Below are 17,475 nucleotides of genomic sequence, written 5' to 3' on the forward strand. Positions count from 1 at the left end.
TCCCCATGACAATGGCGACAGCGACAGCAACGACAAGAGCTTGGGAGATACGGGTATTGGGTATCGGGTGCAGCAGTCAGGGGAGATGTGGGTTACAGGGTCTGAGGGCCCGGGGGTGCCTTTCTTCTCCCCTTGATACTCCCTACCCCATGCTAGGAAGCTGGCCAGCCTCCACCCCTCTCATCACTCACCCATATTTTAAATGTCACCCAAGCAGTACAGATTCAACAACAATCTGTTTGTTTTCCGGTTTTATGCATTCAAGTCAATGGTAACTGTCAAAGCGTCTGAGCTGCTGGACATCATCAGGATTCCAGCAAAGTACCATCAATCAATCCAGCGGACACTTACCAAGCACTTACTCTGTTCTAGGAACTATTCTAGGCTCTTTGCTTCTATCACCTCAGTTAATTCTCACACTATTCCTAAAAGGTAGGAATAGTCACATTATTCCTAAAAGTTATTCCCTTTTTTGTTTTTTCAAATTTTTATTGTGATTTGGGTGGAAGTTTACAGAACAAATTCATTTTCCATACAGCAGTTCACATACACTTTGTCTCATGACATTGACTACAATTTCCCACAATGCAACAGCTCTCTTCCCACTTCCTCCCCATAGCTACCTCTTCCCCATGTCCCTCCTTCCCATGCACTCCTGCCCCCGCCCCCAGCTGTCTCCCTGTGCATACACAGCCCTTCTGTTCTCCCACGATTAATAGCTCCAAGGAGTGTTATCTATAAAAGATAGATGTTATTCTTGTACCCACTTTACAAAAAAGGAAGCCGAGTCAGAGAGGTCAGTTAAGTTGCCCAAGGTCACTCAGCTGCTGCTCAGGGAGCAAACCCAGGAAATCTGCTCACAGGTCCTGAGCTGTACCAGCCTTCCCAAATCAAAGACATCTGATTTCAGCAGCCTCTTGTAGCCAATTGTGAGATAGTTTCTATGACAGTATAAGGACACTAGAAATTGCACTTGTTAGCCCCTTCAGGGCACTCAACTGGGAAACCAGGCTCCAGGTGGCCTATTTAAATGGTGCAGGGAAGGTCCACAAGTGTAGGCTGGAAGGCTGTTCTGCACCCGCCCAGCCAGTGATTCCAAAGCAAGGAAGCTCTTTCCTGGGGTGACAGCTCTGCAGCCTCCTTCCCCACAGTGGCTGCCAGCTGGGGGCAGTCTCACGACTAGTTCCCGGAGCCCCAGCCCTGGCTATGCTGCCACTGGAGTACACCACTAAGGCAGGGCACCCAAGCAGCAAGTGCCTGTTTGCAAATCAAACAATATTTTCAAGTATGCACAGGACAGACAGTGCTGAGCTGGTGGGAGTGGACAGGGGCTTCCCTCCTGGGACTCCTCCCAGCTGTACCTGGAAAGGATTCTGGAATCAGCTAATGAAGGAAGTGGTCCCAGGTTTGGGCCTCTTGGGAGCCATTGTGGGCCCTACAGTACATGAGAATGTCCCCAAGGGCCAGGTCCTCAGAGGATGATCAGCCAAAGGGAATATGGAGGCTTCCAAACAGCCAGGGACCTTAGTCAAGGATCAGGGTTGTGACTCTGACCCCTACCCCTTCTCATCAGCCCTGATTCCCAGAAAACAAATGTGTCTCTGAGCTGAATCTCTTTGGCTGGTCAATCACTGGCCTGGAGGCACAGGGGTGGACAGGATGACCCATGAGAGTCCTAGTGGATCCTGGGATTCCTGACTTCACATAAAAAGGCCATGCCAGGTGGCACAGGGACCCTTCCGCCTGGGGCCTTGGTCTCCAGTGCACTGCTCAGAGTCCTCCAGTGGCTCCCCCAAAGTCCAAACCCCTCAACAGAAAACATACAGCCCCCCGGCTTTGTGCCTTCAGGCCTCAGGCCCTGTCTCACCAGGGTCCACCATATCCTACACTCCACACACATTCCCCCTCACACAAACTGTACACTTACTGATGTGAAGCCTTTGTTCATGTTGTTTCCTGAGTCTAGAATGCCATTTCCAGTTCCTTCAGCTAGCGAGCTCCTATTCAATCTCCAAAGTCCAGCTAAAATGTCCCCAGCCAGAAGGTCCCACATGTAAACCAAAACCACTTGCCAAGTCAGCTCTAACACACAGCTACCCAACGTGTGTCACAGTAGAACCATGTTCCATATAGGTTTTAATGGCTGATTTTTTTAAAGTAAATTGCCAGGCCTTTCTTCCAAGGTGCCTGTAGGTAGACTCAAACCTCCAACCATTTGGTTAGCCACTGAGCACATTGATCTTTGTAATACCCAGGGACTCCTCTCCCCACATGTAACACATTGTAATGATGCTGTCAGCTTCCCAAGGGCAGGAACCAGCTTATTCTCGGCCAAGTGCCCAGCTCCTTCCTGGCATGGGCATGCAAATCTGAAGGACTTGTAGGCTGGGCAGAGGACCCTTTGGCCAAGCACTTCACACAGCTTTGTCCAATTCCCTCTTTAAAGAGGCAGGAGGGAGCCCCTTCCAGGCAGGTTTCCTCCCTGTCTGCGGCCACATCAACCCCATAGAACTTGGGACCCATGATAGTGGCCTCTGGTCCTGAGTACACACAAAACTCCAGTCTCAGCTCTCAGTGCTTCACAGATATTACCTCATCTCATCCCCACAACAGCCCTGCACGAGCAGGTGTATTATCCTCCTCGACTCACAGATGAGGGAACTGGGGCATTGAGAGGTTTAGAACCCTAGCCAGATAGCATCAAATTGTCAAGAGAAACTCTAAAGCAGAGAGAAGTTTAGGGGTAGTGAGTGTAAGCCAGTGGTGGTGACAATATGGGTAGAAATGATGAGAACAGTGACACAAGGTGGAGGGTTACCAAGGCTGTACTACATGCAGAAATTGATGAATGGGTGTATGCTCTACTCTGCGTATTTTCACCAAAACGTAAAGAATAAACTTGGCCAAGAACGAGCTCCTAAGGCTGGGTTGGCATTCCCACACAGGCACATTGGAGCCTCAGTGCCAGTGTGCACCCCTCATTGTGTGGTAGGAACAGGTATAAAACAGGGTCCTGGTCTCATTGTGTGCCAGGTGAGCTGCTTGGCCTCTCTGAGCCTGGGTTTGGTTCCGTAAACTGGGGGTGCAGTTCCTCCTGTGCAGGCCAGTGGTAGGACTCAGGGATCACAGATGCCCTGCAGACAGCAAGTGCTGGGGGACAAGTGGGAGGACTCTTTAGTGTTATTAGGAGAGAATCCAGGTCTTGAGGTGAGGCCTTGGGGCAGACAGGACAAGCTGGGGCCCCAGGTAGGGTGGTGGCTGTGAGGTCAGGACAGCATCTTGGCCAGGGCAGATGGCTTCATCTGTTGGGATCTGGGAGGATCTCAGAATCCCTGGGGTGGAGCATAAGAAGAGCACCAGCAGCTCTTGGGTGGGCGGCCCTACTGTGCAGAGAACAGGGAGGAATGAGGGCCTAGAGAGGGCAGACGAGGGATGGGGCTGCAGGTGGACGGACCTGGAGCTCCTTCAGGGAATGAGAAGGCCTAAGGAGAAGAGTCAGGGAGTGCATTTGACTACAGCCAGCCCTGGGGGATGTGGGAGCTGGACCCCCAAGCCTGTGGTCTCCAAGGTGAGTCCCGGGGGAAGTGGTAGAGAGGGAATGTCAGAGTCTGAAAAGATGGAAGGCTCATCCAAAATGGGGCTCCCTGGTGCCTCTCTACTTCAACAACTCACAGGGAGTCCTAGGAGAAAGAAATTATTTTCCATGAGGATGCAAGAGAACCAGAAGTCAAGTTCTCAGACCAAAGTGTCCATCCCAGGCCCTGTTTCAAAGGGAGGCAGATGGAAGAGAAGATGGAAGGTATGCACAGCCATGTTCATCGCAGCACTATTCACAATAGCAAAGAGATGGGAACAACCTAAGTGCCTATCAACCAAAGAATGGATAAACAAACTGTGGTACATACACACAATGGAGTACTATGCAACCCTGAAGAATAACATAGAATCTGCAAAACATTGCATAGCATGAATAAACTTGGAGGCCATTATGCTGAATGAAATAAGTTAATCACAGAAACTATTGTATTAGTCCACTATTGTAAAAAGTCAAGGAAAGGTTTATACATGGAAGGAAACTTTCTTTGTTGGTTACCAGGGATGGAAGGGTAGAGAAGAGAAAATTCCTAGACAGGTTGTGGGGGGCGGGGAATATATATATGTAGATAGATAGATAGATGATATAGATATATAGATAGAGATAGAGATAGAGATAGAGATCAGTGGGTACCAGAGGGATAGGAGGGAGGGGGAAAGGGGAAGCTTTTGTTTTCCAGGCATTGAGTTTATGCTAATGGTGGTGGAATATTTTGGAAAAGGATAGCAATAATGGTGGCACAACATGGAAAATATCATGAATGTCTCTGAACTATAAATGTGAAAGTTGTTATGTTGGCAAATGTCTTGTAGTATATTGTTTCACCACAATGAAAGTAAAAGAGAAAGAGAGAGAAGATAGAAAAGATCTGTAGAGTTCCTAGCACGTTCATGTCCCATGTTACTCATTCATTCATTCATTCATCAACAAACATTTATTGAACATGTACTACCTGCACCAACCCCTGCTGCAGACTCTGTAGAAACAGCTTGAAACAAAACAAACACTTCATGCATTCTCTCATCTTCCGTGGGAGGAAGGTATTATTTTCCCCAGGTTTGGTCCCACAGAAGTTCCTACACTGTCCTGACCCAGAGGCTCTGGTATGTTTCTGGGGACTCTGGAAACTCAAGGAGTAATCCCTCACATCAACTATGAGGCACCTACATTGGATCTACCACTGTCTTCTTACGTGTCCTGCAGGTTATGTAAAAAGGTCAAGAAGCTATGCCTAAGGTCAGAGTCAGGACTAGAACTCTGACCTGCCAAGCATCAAAACCAAAACTTGATTCATGACTCCTCACCGTACCCCCAGAAGTGGACTCCCCATTGGGAAGAGTGCAGGCAGGTCATGGGCTGGGCAGTGCTGTCTGCTGGCCATGTTCATAACACCCAGCCTGGGATAGGACTACAGTGACCTTAAGGCTAATTAGGATCATCCTAAAAAAGAATGCCTTTTAGATTCTTGGAGCCCTTAACCATCAAGAACTTGCCTTCACCTTCCCAGCTGTCCCATCTTAGGCAAGCTACTCATCCCTGCAAGTCTCAGTTTTCATTCATGACTTAGGTATTATAATAGGATTATCTTATAGGGGTGTGATAGGAACTCAATGAAAAAGCACGATGTGGGGGATTCAGGGAGGGCTCCCTCAGTGTGAGTGATCACATGGTGCTATCAGCAACAGTACACTGCCAACTCTAATCCCCCCTTGACTCACACCCCAGCAGCTTCACTGCATTATGGTCCCTGCTCTGCAGATGAGGAAACCGAGGCAACGAGTCAGACAAGGCATATACTCTTAACTTTTTGCAGGTTGGACCAATCTTCTGCCACCCAAGGAGCTTCTTAGAACAATGAATTGGGCAAAGTGCTGGAGTCCAGAGCCCACCCACCCCACCAGGATCCTGGAGAACCATACACCTTCCATGTGCCTTGATCCCAGCCCCCTTCTCACTCAGTGCAGGCCTGACAACTCACAGGACCCCAGAGCCTCAGAAATCCCACTCAGGCATTTTTCTAATGGAGAGACTGAGGCCTTGAAAGGGGACCTCTGTAGCAGGGCTGTGTGTACCTTTGCCTTCCCTGCTGGTTGGGGAGCTCCCTTTGAAGGTATGGGTTTATGGAGGTGTTCCAGCTCAGTGCTGGGATGTGAACCAGATATGAACCTACATGGCTGAATGGTGGGGCTACAGGCAAGGCCAAGTAGACCCCTGGACTTTGGGGAGGCTCACACATCTGGAAGGGCACCAATGTCTCCTTTCTCACTCTGAAACCTGGTCAGAACCCCAGCATCACTACTGTTTGTAATAGTCTAGCTCTCTGGATGGTGAAAGGGTTAATGTGCTTGACTACTAACTGAAAGGCTGTAGGTTCAAGTCCACCCAGAACTACATCAGAAGAAAGGCCTAGTGATCACTTCTGAAAAATCAGCCTTTGACAGACGATGTTTCTACAAGTGTATTTGTATGATCTGTAAGAATTCCCAGGAATATAGTAGAGGTGACAAGGGACAAGGCTGTAGTCACTTCTTGGTCACAGTCAGGTACCCAGAGGGAGCAAGTAGTTGGACCTGTGGGCTCGGGACCATGGTCGCAGGAGACATCAAGCTCAATTGGCATAACATACTACACAAAAACTTTGTTCTACATCCTATTTGGTGAGTAGTGACTGGGATCTTAAAAGCTTGCAAGCAGCCATCTAGATGCAATGATGGGTCTCTTCTCATCCAGAGCAAAGAAGAATGAAGAAAACCAAAGATGCATGGAAACAATTAGTCCTGGTGACTGGTACACCATGCAATCCTCAGTCTATATGAGACCAGAAGAACTAGATGGTGCCCAGCTACCATACCACTGTCAACCACTCAGAGGGGGATCTATATAGGAGATCTTTGATAGAGTGGGAGAACAATGTGGAACAAAACTCAAAATAATAACAAAAAAAAAAAAAAAAAGAGAGAGAGAGAGAGACGGAAAGATCAGGTTTGCTGGTCTGATAGAGCCTGGTGGTCTGGAATTGAATACACTCCTGTGGCTTCCAGCCAAACAAAAGACAGGCATATCAGCTGAACATTTCCATTAGGTAGATACTCTTCTTGGAGAGATCAATCATGGGAGAATACAAGGGCTGTGTATGCACAGGGAGATAGCTCAGGGAGCAGGAGTGCATGGGAGGGAAGAACACAAGGAAAAGGTTACTATGGGGAGGAAGTGGAAAGAGAGCTGTTGCATTGTGGGAAATTACAGTCGATGTCATGAGACAAAGTGTATGTGAACTGCTGTATGAAGAATGAATTTACTCTGTAAACTTTCACCGGAATCACAATAAAATAAAATAAGATAAAAATCAGCCTTTGAAAACCCTGAGAGCACAGTTCTACTGATGCACATGGATAGGGTCGCCCTGAGTCAGAATCCTCTTTATGGCAACAGGTGGTAGAACCTTCAAAGGGCACAACATGAGGGAGTGGGAGCAAGGACAAGCATTTCCTTAGGCAGAGAATGTGGTAGTTTGGGGGTTCCTGCTAGCACTCTCTCTCCAGTCTCACATCTCTGCCCCCCACAGAAAGGAGAGGCCCAAGCAGCCCCATATTACAAATGAAGAAAATTAATGTGAAGCAGAGAGATGAGTGGGCTCTTCCAAGGGCACATGAGGGTTTCCACAGAAAAGCCAAGACTTGAACCCAGGTCTCCTAATCTCCAGAGAGTGTCCAGGGAGGAAAGGAGAAAGTCCAGGAGGGAAGAAGCAGATAGGTTTCCAGACCTCTGCCCAGAGGATATCCCAACCTTTTTAGGGAACTTCCAACTTCCCCAACAACCTTCCTGAGGTTTCGCCCACCTGGCAGTTCAGGGCAGGGGGCAAGTGGTGGCTTCTATTGAGCACTAAACCCCATGGGCAGCCCTCATGCCTCACAGCTAACCCAGGCTTCCCTGCACGGCCTGCGTCTGGGCATCCTCCATACCAGCGCCAGTCCCACCCAGTGAGCTGGCAATGGCATGGGTACTTCTTGTCTCCCCTCTGGATCTGAAGGAAGGGGCTGTCAGTGCTTTTCAGAATGCCCCCTAGGCCTGGTGTAGCATCAGGCAAAGTTTGGTGAGTAAACGGAATCAGGTGTTTCAGTCCCCTCCTCTTCGAAGCAGGACATTTGGGCCAGCAGCTGTCTGTATCTCTTCCAACACTAGGTGAACCCCACCTTGACTTGCCACCTTGATTGTGTATGTGTGTGTGTGTGTGTGTGTGGTGTACTTAGGCTCCTGGGTGTGACTCAGGTCCCAGGGCCTGGAAGACAATGCCAGCCCAGCTGTCGGCCATCCGTGTGTGGGTGGGTATGGGCTAGGGGTGGGCTGTAATGTAGTCATCTGGGCTCTGCTAACCTCTAGCTGGCATGCAGTCTTTGAAAAGAAAACTGGGGCCTGGGAGCCAGGGAGAGAGCAGGAGTCGCTCTGGCTGATGCATGCGGGACACCCACTGCCTGTGGTGAAGTTGCTTCTGGCTTATAGCAATACTGTAGGACAGAGGAGAACTGCCCCACAGGGTTTCTAAGGCTGTACTCTTTACAGAAGCAGACTGACATCTTTCTCTCGCCGAGTGGCTGGTGAGTTTCAACCGCCAAACTTGATTAGCAGCTGAGTGCTTAGCCACTGTGCTGCCAGGGCGCCTTGGCCTGTGGCCCAGTCCCTACAATTCCATCAGCATCAGAAACACCATGGGGTCTCCTCCCATGCCCCCCCATTCCCATCAGTACATGGTGGGTTCCATCTCATTTCTGAGGAGACAGAGCGGGGGATGGGGGATGGCAAACCATCCACCGACCTCTGTGATGCACAGGGCGAGTGTGCTACTTATTGGAGGCATCCCAGTAAAGGGACAGAGTGGGTGTGCAGGGATCAGATTTTTCTAAGCCTTCCCCCTTCTCTTCTCAACCTCCACCCCGCCCCCACCCCCACCCTAGCAGTGAAAGGAGGAGCTCTATCTCCAAAAGTCAAATTCACTGCTGTCCAGTGGGTTCCAACTTACAGTCTTTGGGTTTCCAAGGCAGTACCTCTACAGAAGTAGATTGCCCAGTCTTCCTTCCAAGGAGTAGCTAGTGGGTTTGAACCACCAGCCTTCTGGTTAGCAGTCAAATGCCTTAGGCACTATGCTGCCAGGGCTCCATCTAGGCAACAAATTTCTGCTGTCCAAGTGACCCAGCAGAAGGTCTCCATTTTTCCTGAAGCCTCAGGTGGCTCATGTGCTAATGAGTCCCTATCAAAAACCACACTCCTGCCATGGAGTCATTCCTGACTCACAGCAACCCCTCCTTGGGTTTTGGAGGCGGTATCATAGTGATACTGCCTTGGCAACCCAAAGAGGGGTCACTATGAGTCAGGTCCGACTCGACGGCATATAACAACAATATCTCTATGGAAGGAAGTTGCTCAATCTTCGTTCTGAGGTGGGTTTGAACTTCCAGCCTTGGTTAGCAGTCAAATGGAAAGGAGGCCCTGTGTGGTGCAAACTGTTAAGCATTGGATTATTAGCCAAAAGGTTGATAATGCGAACTCACCCAAGGGCACCTCAGAAGACAGGCCTTAGCAATCTGCTTCTGAAGGGTCACAACCTTGAAAACCTTAAGGAGCAGTTCCACTCTGCACATGGGATTGCCATGACTCAGAATGGCTCCACTGCGATTAACAAAGTGCAAGAAGATAGTGTTATGATAGCTGCCTTCCACAATGAGCCAAGGCACGGGACAGAGGGTACCCTCAGAGATGGTGGCTGAAGTGAGGCATCTAAACGACGTGGTGGGCTGAGTGTATGTGTCTACCGGCACCAAGAGGATGCCTGGGGGTCATCGGCCCTGCCCAGGATTGACCACAGGGAGCTTCTGCAACTGGATGATTCAGCCTCTTGGGGGAGCTTCACGGCTGGCGTCATAAAGGCCACAGGTCGTGATGCATGGGTCCCTTAGTCACCGTCTCTCTCTGTGGGCAACTCTGGTGGTGGAGGTTATGCCACGCTCGAGGGTGGGCACCTGGAGCTGCATACAGGTGCTCACCATCTTAAGCACGCGGCCTGCGCATGCGAGGTTCACAGGCACAAGCTGGAGAGCACGCACACTTGTCAAACAGGAGGGCACACAGCCCCGCCCTGCAACACACTTGGACAGCATGACGCACGCCCGCTGAGGATGAGCGGGGCACACACCCAGAGGCGCGCACAGCCGCTTCGTTCATGCTGTGCACACGCTCTCACAAACCTCCAGGCCTACAATCACAAGGACCGAGATACGGGGATATGCTCACAGCTGTGCTTAACCATGCTCGCAGAAACAGTGTGAATGAAACACCAATTCTTCCTCCAGTAAATATTTAAGTCCAACTGTATACGACTGGAAGGATGAAACTATAGGTAGTCTGACAGATGCTTGGTTTGTTCTCCTAAAAAAAGGACCAGCATATAGTACCAAAAAACAAACCAAACTCACTGCCATTGGGTTGACTCCGACTCACAGCAACCCCTCCTTGGGTTTCCAAGATAGTATCTCTACAGAAGTAGACTGCCCAGTCTTCCTTCCCAGGAGTGGTTGGTGGGTTTGAACCACCAGCCTTCTGGTTAGCAGTCAAATGCCTTAGGCACTATGCCACCAGAGCTCCAGCACATAGTAGGTACTCAATAAATGAGAAGACAGGACACATAAACAAAGACTGGGGACATGAGTGGCCCGAGGTGCCAGGAGCCCCGCAGTCCTGGCTTGAACCTGGCCATGTGTGGGTAAGGACATTCTGTGGTTCACCCTTTCTCCACATTTATGCCCTAGTCCCGAGCCCAGAATCTGCATTCAAGCGCAGCCCCTGGCCATGCTGCAGCTGCAGCGACAGAAGCGGAGTCTGGGGGTGTCTGGTCACTGTGCCCCTTCTGTACACCCAGGGGAACTCTTAGAACCAGTTTCCGCTGCCAGGGAAGCCTTTGTAGTCTACCTTACTTCCGATTTCTCCCAGGCAAAAATGGATGTTTGTGGGGGTGGGGAAGGCAAAGAAAGGGGTGGCCGTGGGTCCAGACTGGTACCGGTACGGAAACCCCAGAGGGGCCTTTGAAGCTATCCAAGCGCCCGCATTTCACAGGGCCGAACATTAGAAAGGACGTCCCCAAGGCCATACAGGAAGTAAAGAGAACGTGGAGACCCATCGGGACCTAACATCCTGACCGTGCGCTCTGCCCCCACACGTGCCAAGCCAGACCTTAGCATCGCGGCCCAACCTTCTCCTCCTGGCGCTGCGACCCGCGTGGTACTGTGGCTCTCGGAGAACCAACCCCTCCGCCCCGACTTGGCTGCAGTGTCCCATCCGCCTGAGGTGTGGGCACTTGGGGCCGCTGCCGCCCCTATTTTAAAATGAGAATCCGCTTTAAGAATCCCCTGAAGTGCTTACGGGTTCTGGCTGTTTCTCCAACCCGCAGCTGCGCCCGGCAGCTCCGAACCATGCGGTATCAAGTACACGCGCTGCGGTTGCAGGGAACGACAGGTATCTGGCGGGCAGCAGTGCCTCTTGCCCTTGTCAGTATCTCCCAGTCACTTCCGCCTCTTCAAAGAGCACCGCGCGCACCGCCGACACGCTTCTGCTGCAGCTGCACCCGTCCGCGGCCCCGCACCACCACCCACCCACCAGGCTCTCGTTCCTCTGAGCTTCAACTCCTTTCCCACTTTCTCCTGCGTGGTGCTGGCCCGTGAAGGGGGCACTGGGGTGGAGTAGAGCCTTTGCTGTGGAGGTGAAGTGGTACGGTGGGCGGGTCTGGTGTTACTGGGGCCCTGCGACACCTTCCCTCCGACCCATTGAGCTTTTCGTCCCCCTTTCTGGGGAGACCGGCTTCTGCCGCGGGATGCGCTGCACCCGGAGAGGTCGCCCATCTACACGTCTGTAACTGAGAGGAAGGGCAGGCCTACCCTCTGGAGGAGCAGTAACGGGGCCACTGGTAACTCAGATCGCCGTGAAGCTCACAGCCCTTACTCGCTGCGGCTAGGAGGGCTTTCTGGCCGGAGAGGGGTGCCCCTCCATCCCTCAAAAGGCACCATTTGCAAGAAGCGCTTCCCCCGACTTAGCTCTTTGCGGGGCTGCTGGCCTGGAGGATGATGTGTGACGTCTGCGGCCTCCTGGCAAAACTGGACAGTGGACTCCCTGGGCGGTATCACCCCGTAGCCAGGTCCTCGTCGCCTCCATTTCTAATCTGATAACCCGCCTTGTTACCGCAGTGAAGAGCGGGGGGAGCAAAGCCTTAGAGCAACTTCTGGGGAACCCCGAAGCTATGGTCTCACGTGTCCAGGTGGCGCCCGGCAGGCGGCGTCCGGAGGCAGCAAAACGCTCTCAGGACCCCACTCAAGAGCGGTGTCCCAGCCTAGGGCTAGGTCCCCTGTCTTCCTGAGCGAGGACTGCCGGCCGAGGCTGAGTGCCAGCAGTTCTCTGACCAGCAGTGCTCTCGCACCCACTGCCCGGCTCCGCTTTCCAGGCAGGGAGAGGCTTGTGGTACGAGCACAGCTTCCCAACTCCCCATGCCCGCCGAGCTGCCAGGGCTTCGGACAGCAGTTCTTGCCTCTCTACGCCTACAGCCTCGAGGACCCGTGTTCAAGGGTCCCCGGAGATGCCTGAACCTCAGACAATCTCGCGGGTGCCAATCTCCCCTTAGCCCTGGCAGCTGCGATGAATTTCCAGTTAATATTTCGATTTGCCACCAAAGCCAAGCCGTGCACACAGCTGTGGGAAGAGAGAAAGTGGCTCAGGTCGCGGTGAAGCTACATTCTTGGACAAAAAGTACCCCGGCGGCTCTCCAAAATGGAAGTCCTCCGGACCTTGGCGCGTTCTGACGGAAAGAGCCTTAACTTGTTTTCCTACCGCGGCCTCGCGTCCCAGCGCGGACTGCCCTGGGCTTCAGTGACTCCAGGATCACCCGGGCGCCGCGAGGTTTCTGACGCATCCTGTTGCACCCTCGCACACGAGCCGGGACGGCGCAGAGGCCACTCTGCTCAAGTAACACTACCGACAGGGAATAAGGCGAGGTCCTCGGCCCCGAAGTCTTCTGAAATGTTCTTATAACAGCTTAAAAAAAAATCCCCAAAAGATTTCATACTAAGGATGCTGTAAATATTCTCTGTCTCGATCAGAGTGGTAGCCAGGGCCATTGGTGGACACGCACGTAACAATTATTTGAGCTTTCCACTTAAAAGCGGCGTGTTTTACTGTATGTAAGTGATAATGAAGAAAAGAATTGTGGGCATCGATTGATTTAAAATAATACTAGAACCTTAATCTAGGTAGCCTTCGGTTTCTCCGTTTAAAAACGTATGCCTTGAGACCGGATTGTTCTGGCTTGGCGAGCAATTGTACCGCAGGCTGGCGACTGTGGAAATGTACGAAGTAAAAAATTAAAAGCATCTTTCTACACCAGGAAAACTGACCAGGAATCGCCACCGCCACAATGCCACTGCTCCCAGGCTCGAGTTTAGTCTCGATCATTCCACAATCACTCACGGGCTTTTCTGCTTCCTCCTGCGTCTCCATCTCTTGCTGTTTTGGGGGGTCTCTCGCTACAAAAATACGCCCCGGTTCTTTGACTAAATTCGAATAGACTCAGGCGAGTTTACACATTTCGTGGTGTGTGGATTGTGTTGATGCGCTGCGTTTAGTTCGAAAAATCATGAGCAGTTCCTCCGCGGCGCCCCAAGAGTCTCTGGCCTCAGAGAGTCTTCCCAGACCCCGGCGGCGCCGAGAGCGCAGCCATCCGGTCCTGGAGAGCAATCTGCTCGCAACGAAAACCTACGTGCACCGAACCGAAAGCGAAAGAGGAGGTAGCAGGGCTGCCCCCGGCAGCGGCCCGGCGTCCTGGGTGCTAGGCCGAGACCTGGTGCACCCGCGGCGGCTCGGGAAGCCCGGCCCGGGTTTGGGCGCGAGGTGCTGGGGTCCTGGTCCGGGCCGTGAGGAAGCGCGGCACAGCGCTGAGAAACGTCGGGTCTCCTAAGTGGCGTGTCTCCCGGAGCCTACGGGGCGGCTCTGGGCTCGGCGGGACAGACACGGACTTCGGGAAGCCGAAGCACCGACCCGGAGCCAGGCGAGACCAGGATTGCAGCAGGCGAGGACCCAGTGGGGAGACTTCGTAAAAATGCGAATGTCTCGGCATTTTGTTCATCGCCCTTTTAGCGCAAACCGGGAAGCGGAGGCCCAGGGAGGGGCTCGGGCACGCTTGTGGCCAGTGAGGATTTCTCACCCTTTCTTTGGACAACCCGGAGCAGACGCCGCCGGCCGAGACTCCAGGCAGCTTTCTTTCCCGAGCTCCCTCGGCGCGGCCCTGGCGCAGCGCTCCGGCCCGCACCGAAAGGCGCTTAGAGGAGACTTGCGGCGCCCCGAGGCTGTGGTCGGAGAGGAGGTCTCGAGTCCCGCCTCCAGTTCCACTCAGTGCACAGATCAAAGGACCAGTTTCTGGCCCGCGTACCCCGGACCCAGGAAAGAGGTTGCTGGGTCCGAGTGGACCGAGAGCAGCTGAGGCCAGGTCTGCCTTTGCCCAGCTCCTGGGAAGTCCGGAAGCTTTTTCCTTGAACTGCCTTCTCCCCCTTTTGAGTCCCCGCTGTCACAAGGTGGGAAAGACTCGTTGCCAATGTGTGCCTCAGTTTCCCTGTTTGCAGACTACCAGAGAGTGAACTCCCGTGGCCTTGCCCCCGGAGATGGCAGAGCTTCACCTCTTGGTGTCTCAGTTTCCTCCATCTGGAACCTAAAGGTCCCTCGTGGACAGGGCACCCCAGTGGAGAGATGGGAAAGAACAAACAGTGTGGGCTGTTCCGTGAGCAGCTTTGCCCTGAACTGCTTCCATCTTGGGCAGCAGGGCAGTAGAGTCCTGTCAGCCAGTGGGGACTGCTTTTCACCCAACCTGCAGCTTGTGTCCTTGCCCAGAGCAGCAGCATGGGCCCGGACTGCCTTATTCTTGGAATTGAGGGCTCACAGGTTCCAAAGAGCATAGAGGGTGGGGACAGAAATTTGGTGGAGGGAGGCTCTGGCCCTCGCCGTGGGGCTACTTTACTCCCACAAAAGACCCAGAAAGGCCCTTTTTATATCCCATGATGCAGACCAGGAAACAGGGATTTAGAGGAGTCACTAGCCTCAGGTCCCACTGTGGGTTAGGGGCAGTCCCAGGTCAAGTGGCCAGCCCTTCCCCTCATTTCCACTGGCTATGGCTAAGGAGGCTCATAGAGGACAAAGAAGGTTCAGGCTGGTGTGCAGAGGCCCAGCAAGGCACACTGAGAGTGTTCCAAGGGGGTAAGCCCTCTTTCCTTTCCCTCTGGACTTGAAGGGATCTGGTGTCTTCTAAACAAGAGGTTCGGAGATGCTAGGGCTCTCTGCCTGATCCCTTGGCCTCCTCAGAAGTGGTAAATTTTTTGAAAATATGGAAATCCAGTGCAGAGGGAAGAAAAATGCATGTGGCCCCGGGTTTGCACAATGAACATTCATGTGTCCCCCAGTCTGTGCCTCATTCTCACCCATTAGTCCCAAAAGGCAGAGACCAGGAGGGGCGTGGGTGATTCCTGGAGGGGGGACCCTGAGTCCCTGGGCCTGGGAAGGCCTGTGCCTGCAGTGAGTGTGCAGGAGGCACCTGTGTGGAGCTGTCTGTACCTGGGAGTGTCTGTGGATCCGAGTGCCTGATTTCACTCTAGCAGAAGGGTGGATAGGAAAAGCAGGGGACTAGAGGAATAAGCCACTGGATCTTTCTAGATCTGCTTTCAGTCCTCCTGTGGGTTTGAGAGTGTGTGCAAGGTCATGAGTGTGTGTATTTGGTGTTTGACCAGGTTGGCTCAGGAGGCAGATGTGTGTGTGTGTGTGTGTTGAACCCAAGTGCAGACAAGCAAATGACTGTGTATGTTTGTGGGTGTCAACATCCACCATGAGTTAGTTTGAGCCTGCAGGAGAGTGAGCTTGAGGGTGAGAAGTGGTTGCCAAGGGCTGTTTTCCTAAGGTTATTCCAGCAAGGCCTCGCTTCTGTCCCCAGGCCTACTGCTTCTCCATGAACCTGGGTCAGCACAGTCAGTGCTTCTCACCAGGGCCAGAATGCCAAGGCCAAGGCTTCAACCCGAGAGCTTGGGTTACTGCTCCAGAAAGTTTTGCCTTCCCTTCTCCATGCCTTTTTCTTCCAGCTCAGGGCTTCTCACAGAACCCAATTCTGTGGATGAAGGAAAGCCAAAGCTCCCGAGCTGCCCCAGCCTCAGGCCGCTCTGGAAAGACTTTCTCAGGTGAACGGTCGCTGCGCTCTGGCGGCCCAGGCCTGTGTCCTACGGCCGCGTCAAGGGGGCTTGGAGGTCATTTAGGCCAGCTCCCTCGGGGTTCCTGTAGGTCCACAGCGGGATTCAAAAGCTTCGCTCTTCCCACGGCCCCTCGCCGCCTAGAACCCTGCACTTCCTGCTTCCCCGCCCAATTCTAAACTATTGTTCCGAGGCCGGTTCTCTCCAAAGATCGCTGAGAGAGAGGAGCCCGGGAATCCGGGAGAGCCCTCCTCCCCGCGGCGAGCTACGCTCCGGAATCCGGGACTCGGATCTCCCCGACCCCAGGCGTCTCCCGACCCGCACCAGTGTTGCGCCGCTACGCCGCGGCTTCTCCTGCGCGCTCCAGCGACCGCGCTCAAGGCTCCGCACCTGTGAAGCTCCCACCTGCGGCGTTACCCAGGGAGCCTCCGGCCGGCTGAGAGCGAAACCTCGGCAGCCCGGAGTCCCGCTCCGGAGCGCTGCGCCGCCTGCCCGCCGCAAGTGTCCAGCCGGTCGATGCGCAGCATCAGTTTCAAATCGGGCTCCTCGGGCAATGCATAGTGAGTGGCTTGGGGAAACCGCGACAAGGTCGAATTGAGTTTAAAAGGCAAACGCTCCGCGCCCCAGGTCAGGAGATAGGAAGAAGCAGGGCAGATTCCTGGACTCGCTCGGAGCGGGAGATCTTATTTTCCTAGCCGAGTCCCGTGCCTCCCCAGCGGGACGACTCCTGCCTCCCGCAAGCCGAGGGAGTACTGATTGCTGCCGAAGCCCCGGGCCCCGGGTCCCGGGTCCCCAGCCCCGTGGGACCCGCGCGCACACTCACCGTAGCAGGGGACCTGCAAGGCCGCGTTGTGGCCGCCGCTGCCTTCCTGGAGCTTGACGCTGCCGTCCGGGGGCGTCTTGCAGGCGCCTCGCTGCAAGTAGAGATGCGGCTGCTGTGCGGGCGCCTGCGGCTGCGGCTGCGGCTGCGGTGGCGGCGGCTGCGGGGCCGGAGGCTGAGTCTGGGCCGGGAACTTGTTAAAGGAGCCCCGCGCACCGGAGCCACTCTCCATGGGGGGCGCCAGGTCTTGTTGCCCCGAGCCGTAGCAGGCCCGGCTCTTGGCGTCCCCGAAGCCCTGACCTTTGGCGGCGGCCGATAGGAAAGTTGTACCGAACTTGTCGCCGCCAGGGAATGCCCTAAAAGGAGACGAGCCCTCCCGGCTCTGCGACACCGGGCTGTAGTAGGCGTCCATGACAGCGGCCGGCGACTCGCAGTAAGAGACGCAAGTCTCCGCATTCATGCCTGGCGTGCGCGGGCGGCGGGCGGCGGGCGGGGGCGTGAGCTAGAGAGCGAGGACGCCACCGCGCGCCTTGGCTCCGAGTTTGGAGAGGCGTGGAGGTGGTGGCTGTGAGCTCCGCGGGCCTGCTTGTTCGCTCCCTCCTCCAGCTCCACGCCAGTCTCCCTCCCTCTCTCTCTTTCTCTCTCTGCTCTCTCTCTCCCCTCCCCCGTTTTCTCCTCCCTCCCCACAGCTGGCCTAGGGAAAGAACGGAGGGCTGTAAAAAGATTCAGATGTTTCGGAAAGTTAACCAGATCTCCCAAAGCCACTTAAGATTTTGAAGCAACAAAAAAAAAAAAAAAAAAAGAAA

General features: G+C 53.7%; 1 protein-coding gene across 1 annotated transcript in view; it reads right to left on the reverse strand.

The window, feature by feature from the left end:
• Positions 1–17,129, reverse strand: part of ALX4 (ALX homeobox 4) — a 56,749-nt gene extending 39,620 nt beyond the window's left edge. The window contains exon 1 of the mRNA XM_007946520.2: positions 16,673–17,129. Within this exon, the coding sequence (XP_007944711.1) occupies positions 16,673–17,129 (457 nt within the window). The remainder of the gene's footprint in view (positions 1–16,672) is intronic.
• Positions 17,130–17,475: the final 346 nt, after the last annotated feature.

The sequence above is a fragment of the Orycteropus afer genome, unplaced genomic scaffold, assembly GCF_000298275.1.
Source record: "Orycteropus afer afer isolate SDZICR_OR568_19922 unplaced genomic scaffold, OryAfe1.0 scaffold00165, whole genome shotgun sequence".
Taxonomy (NCBI): Eukaryota; Metazoa; Chordata; class Mammalia; order Tubulidentata; family Orycteropodidae; genus Orycteropus; species Orycteropus afer.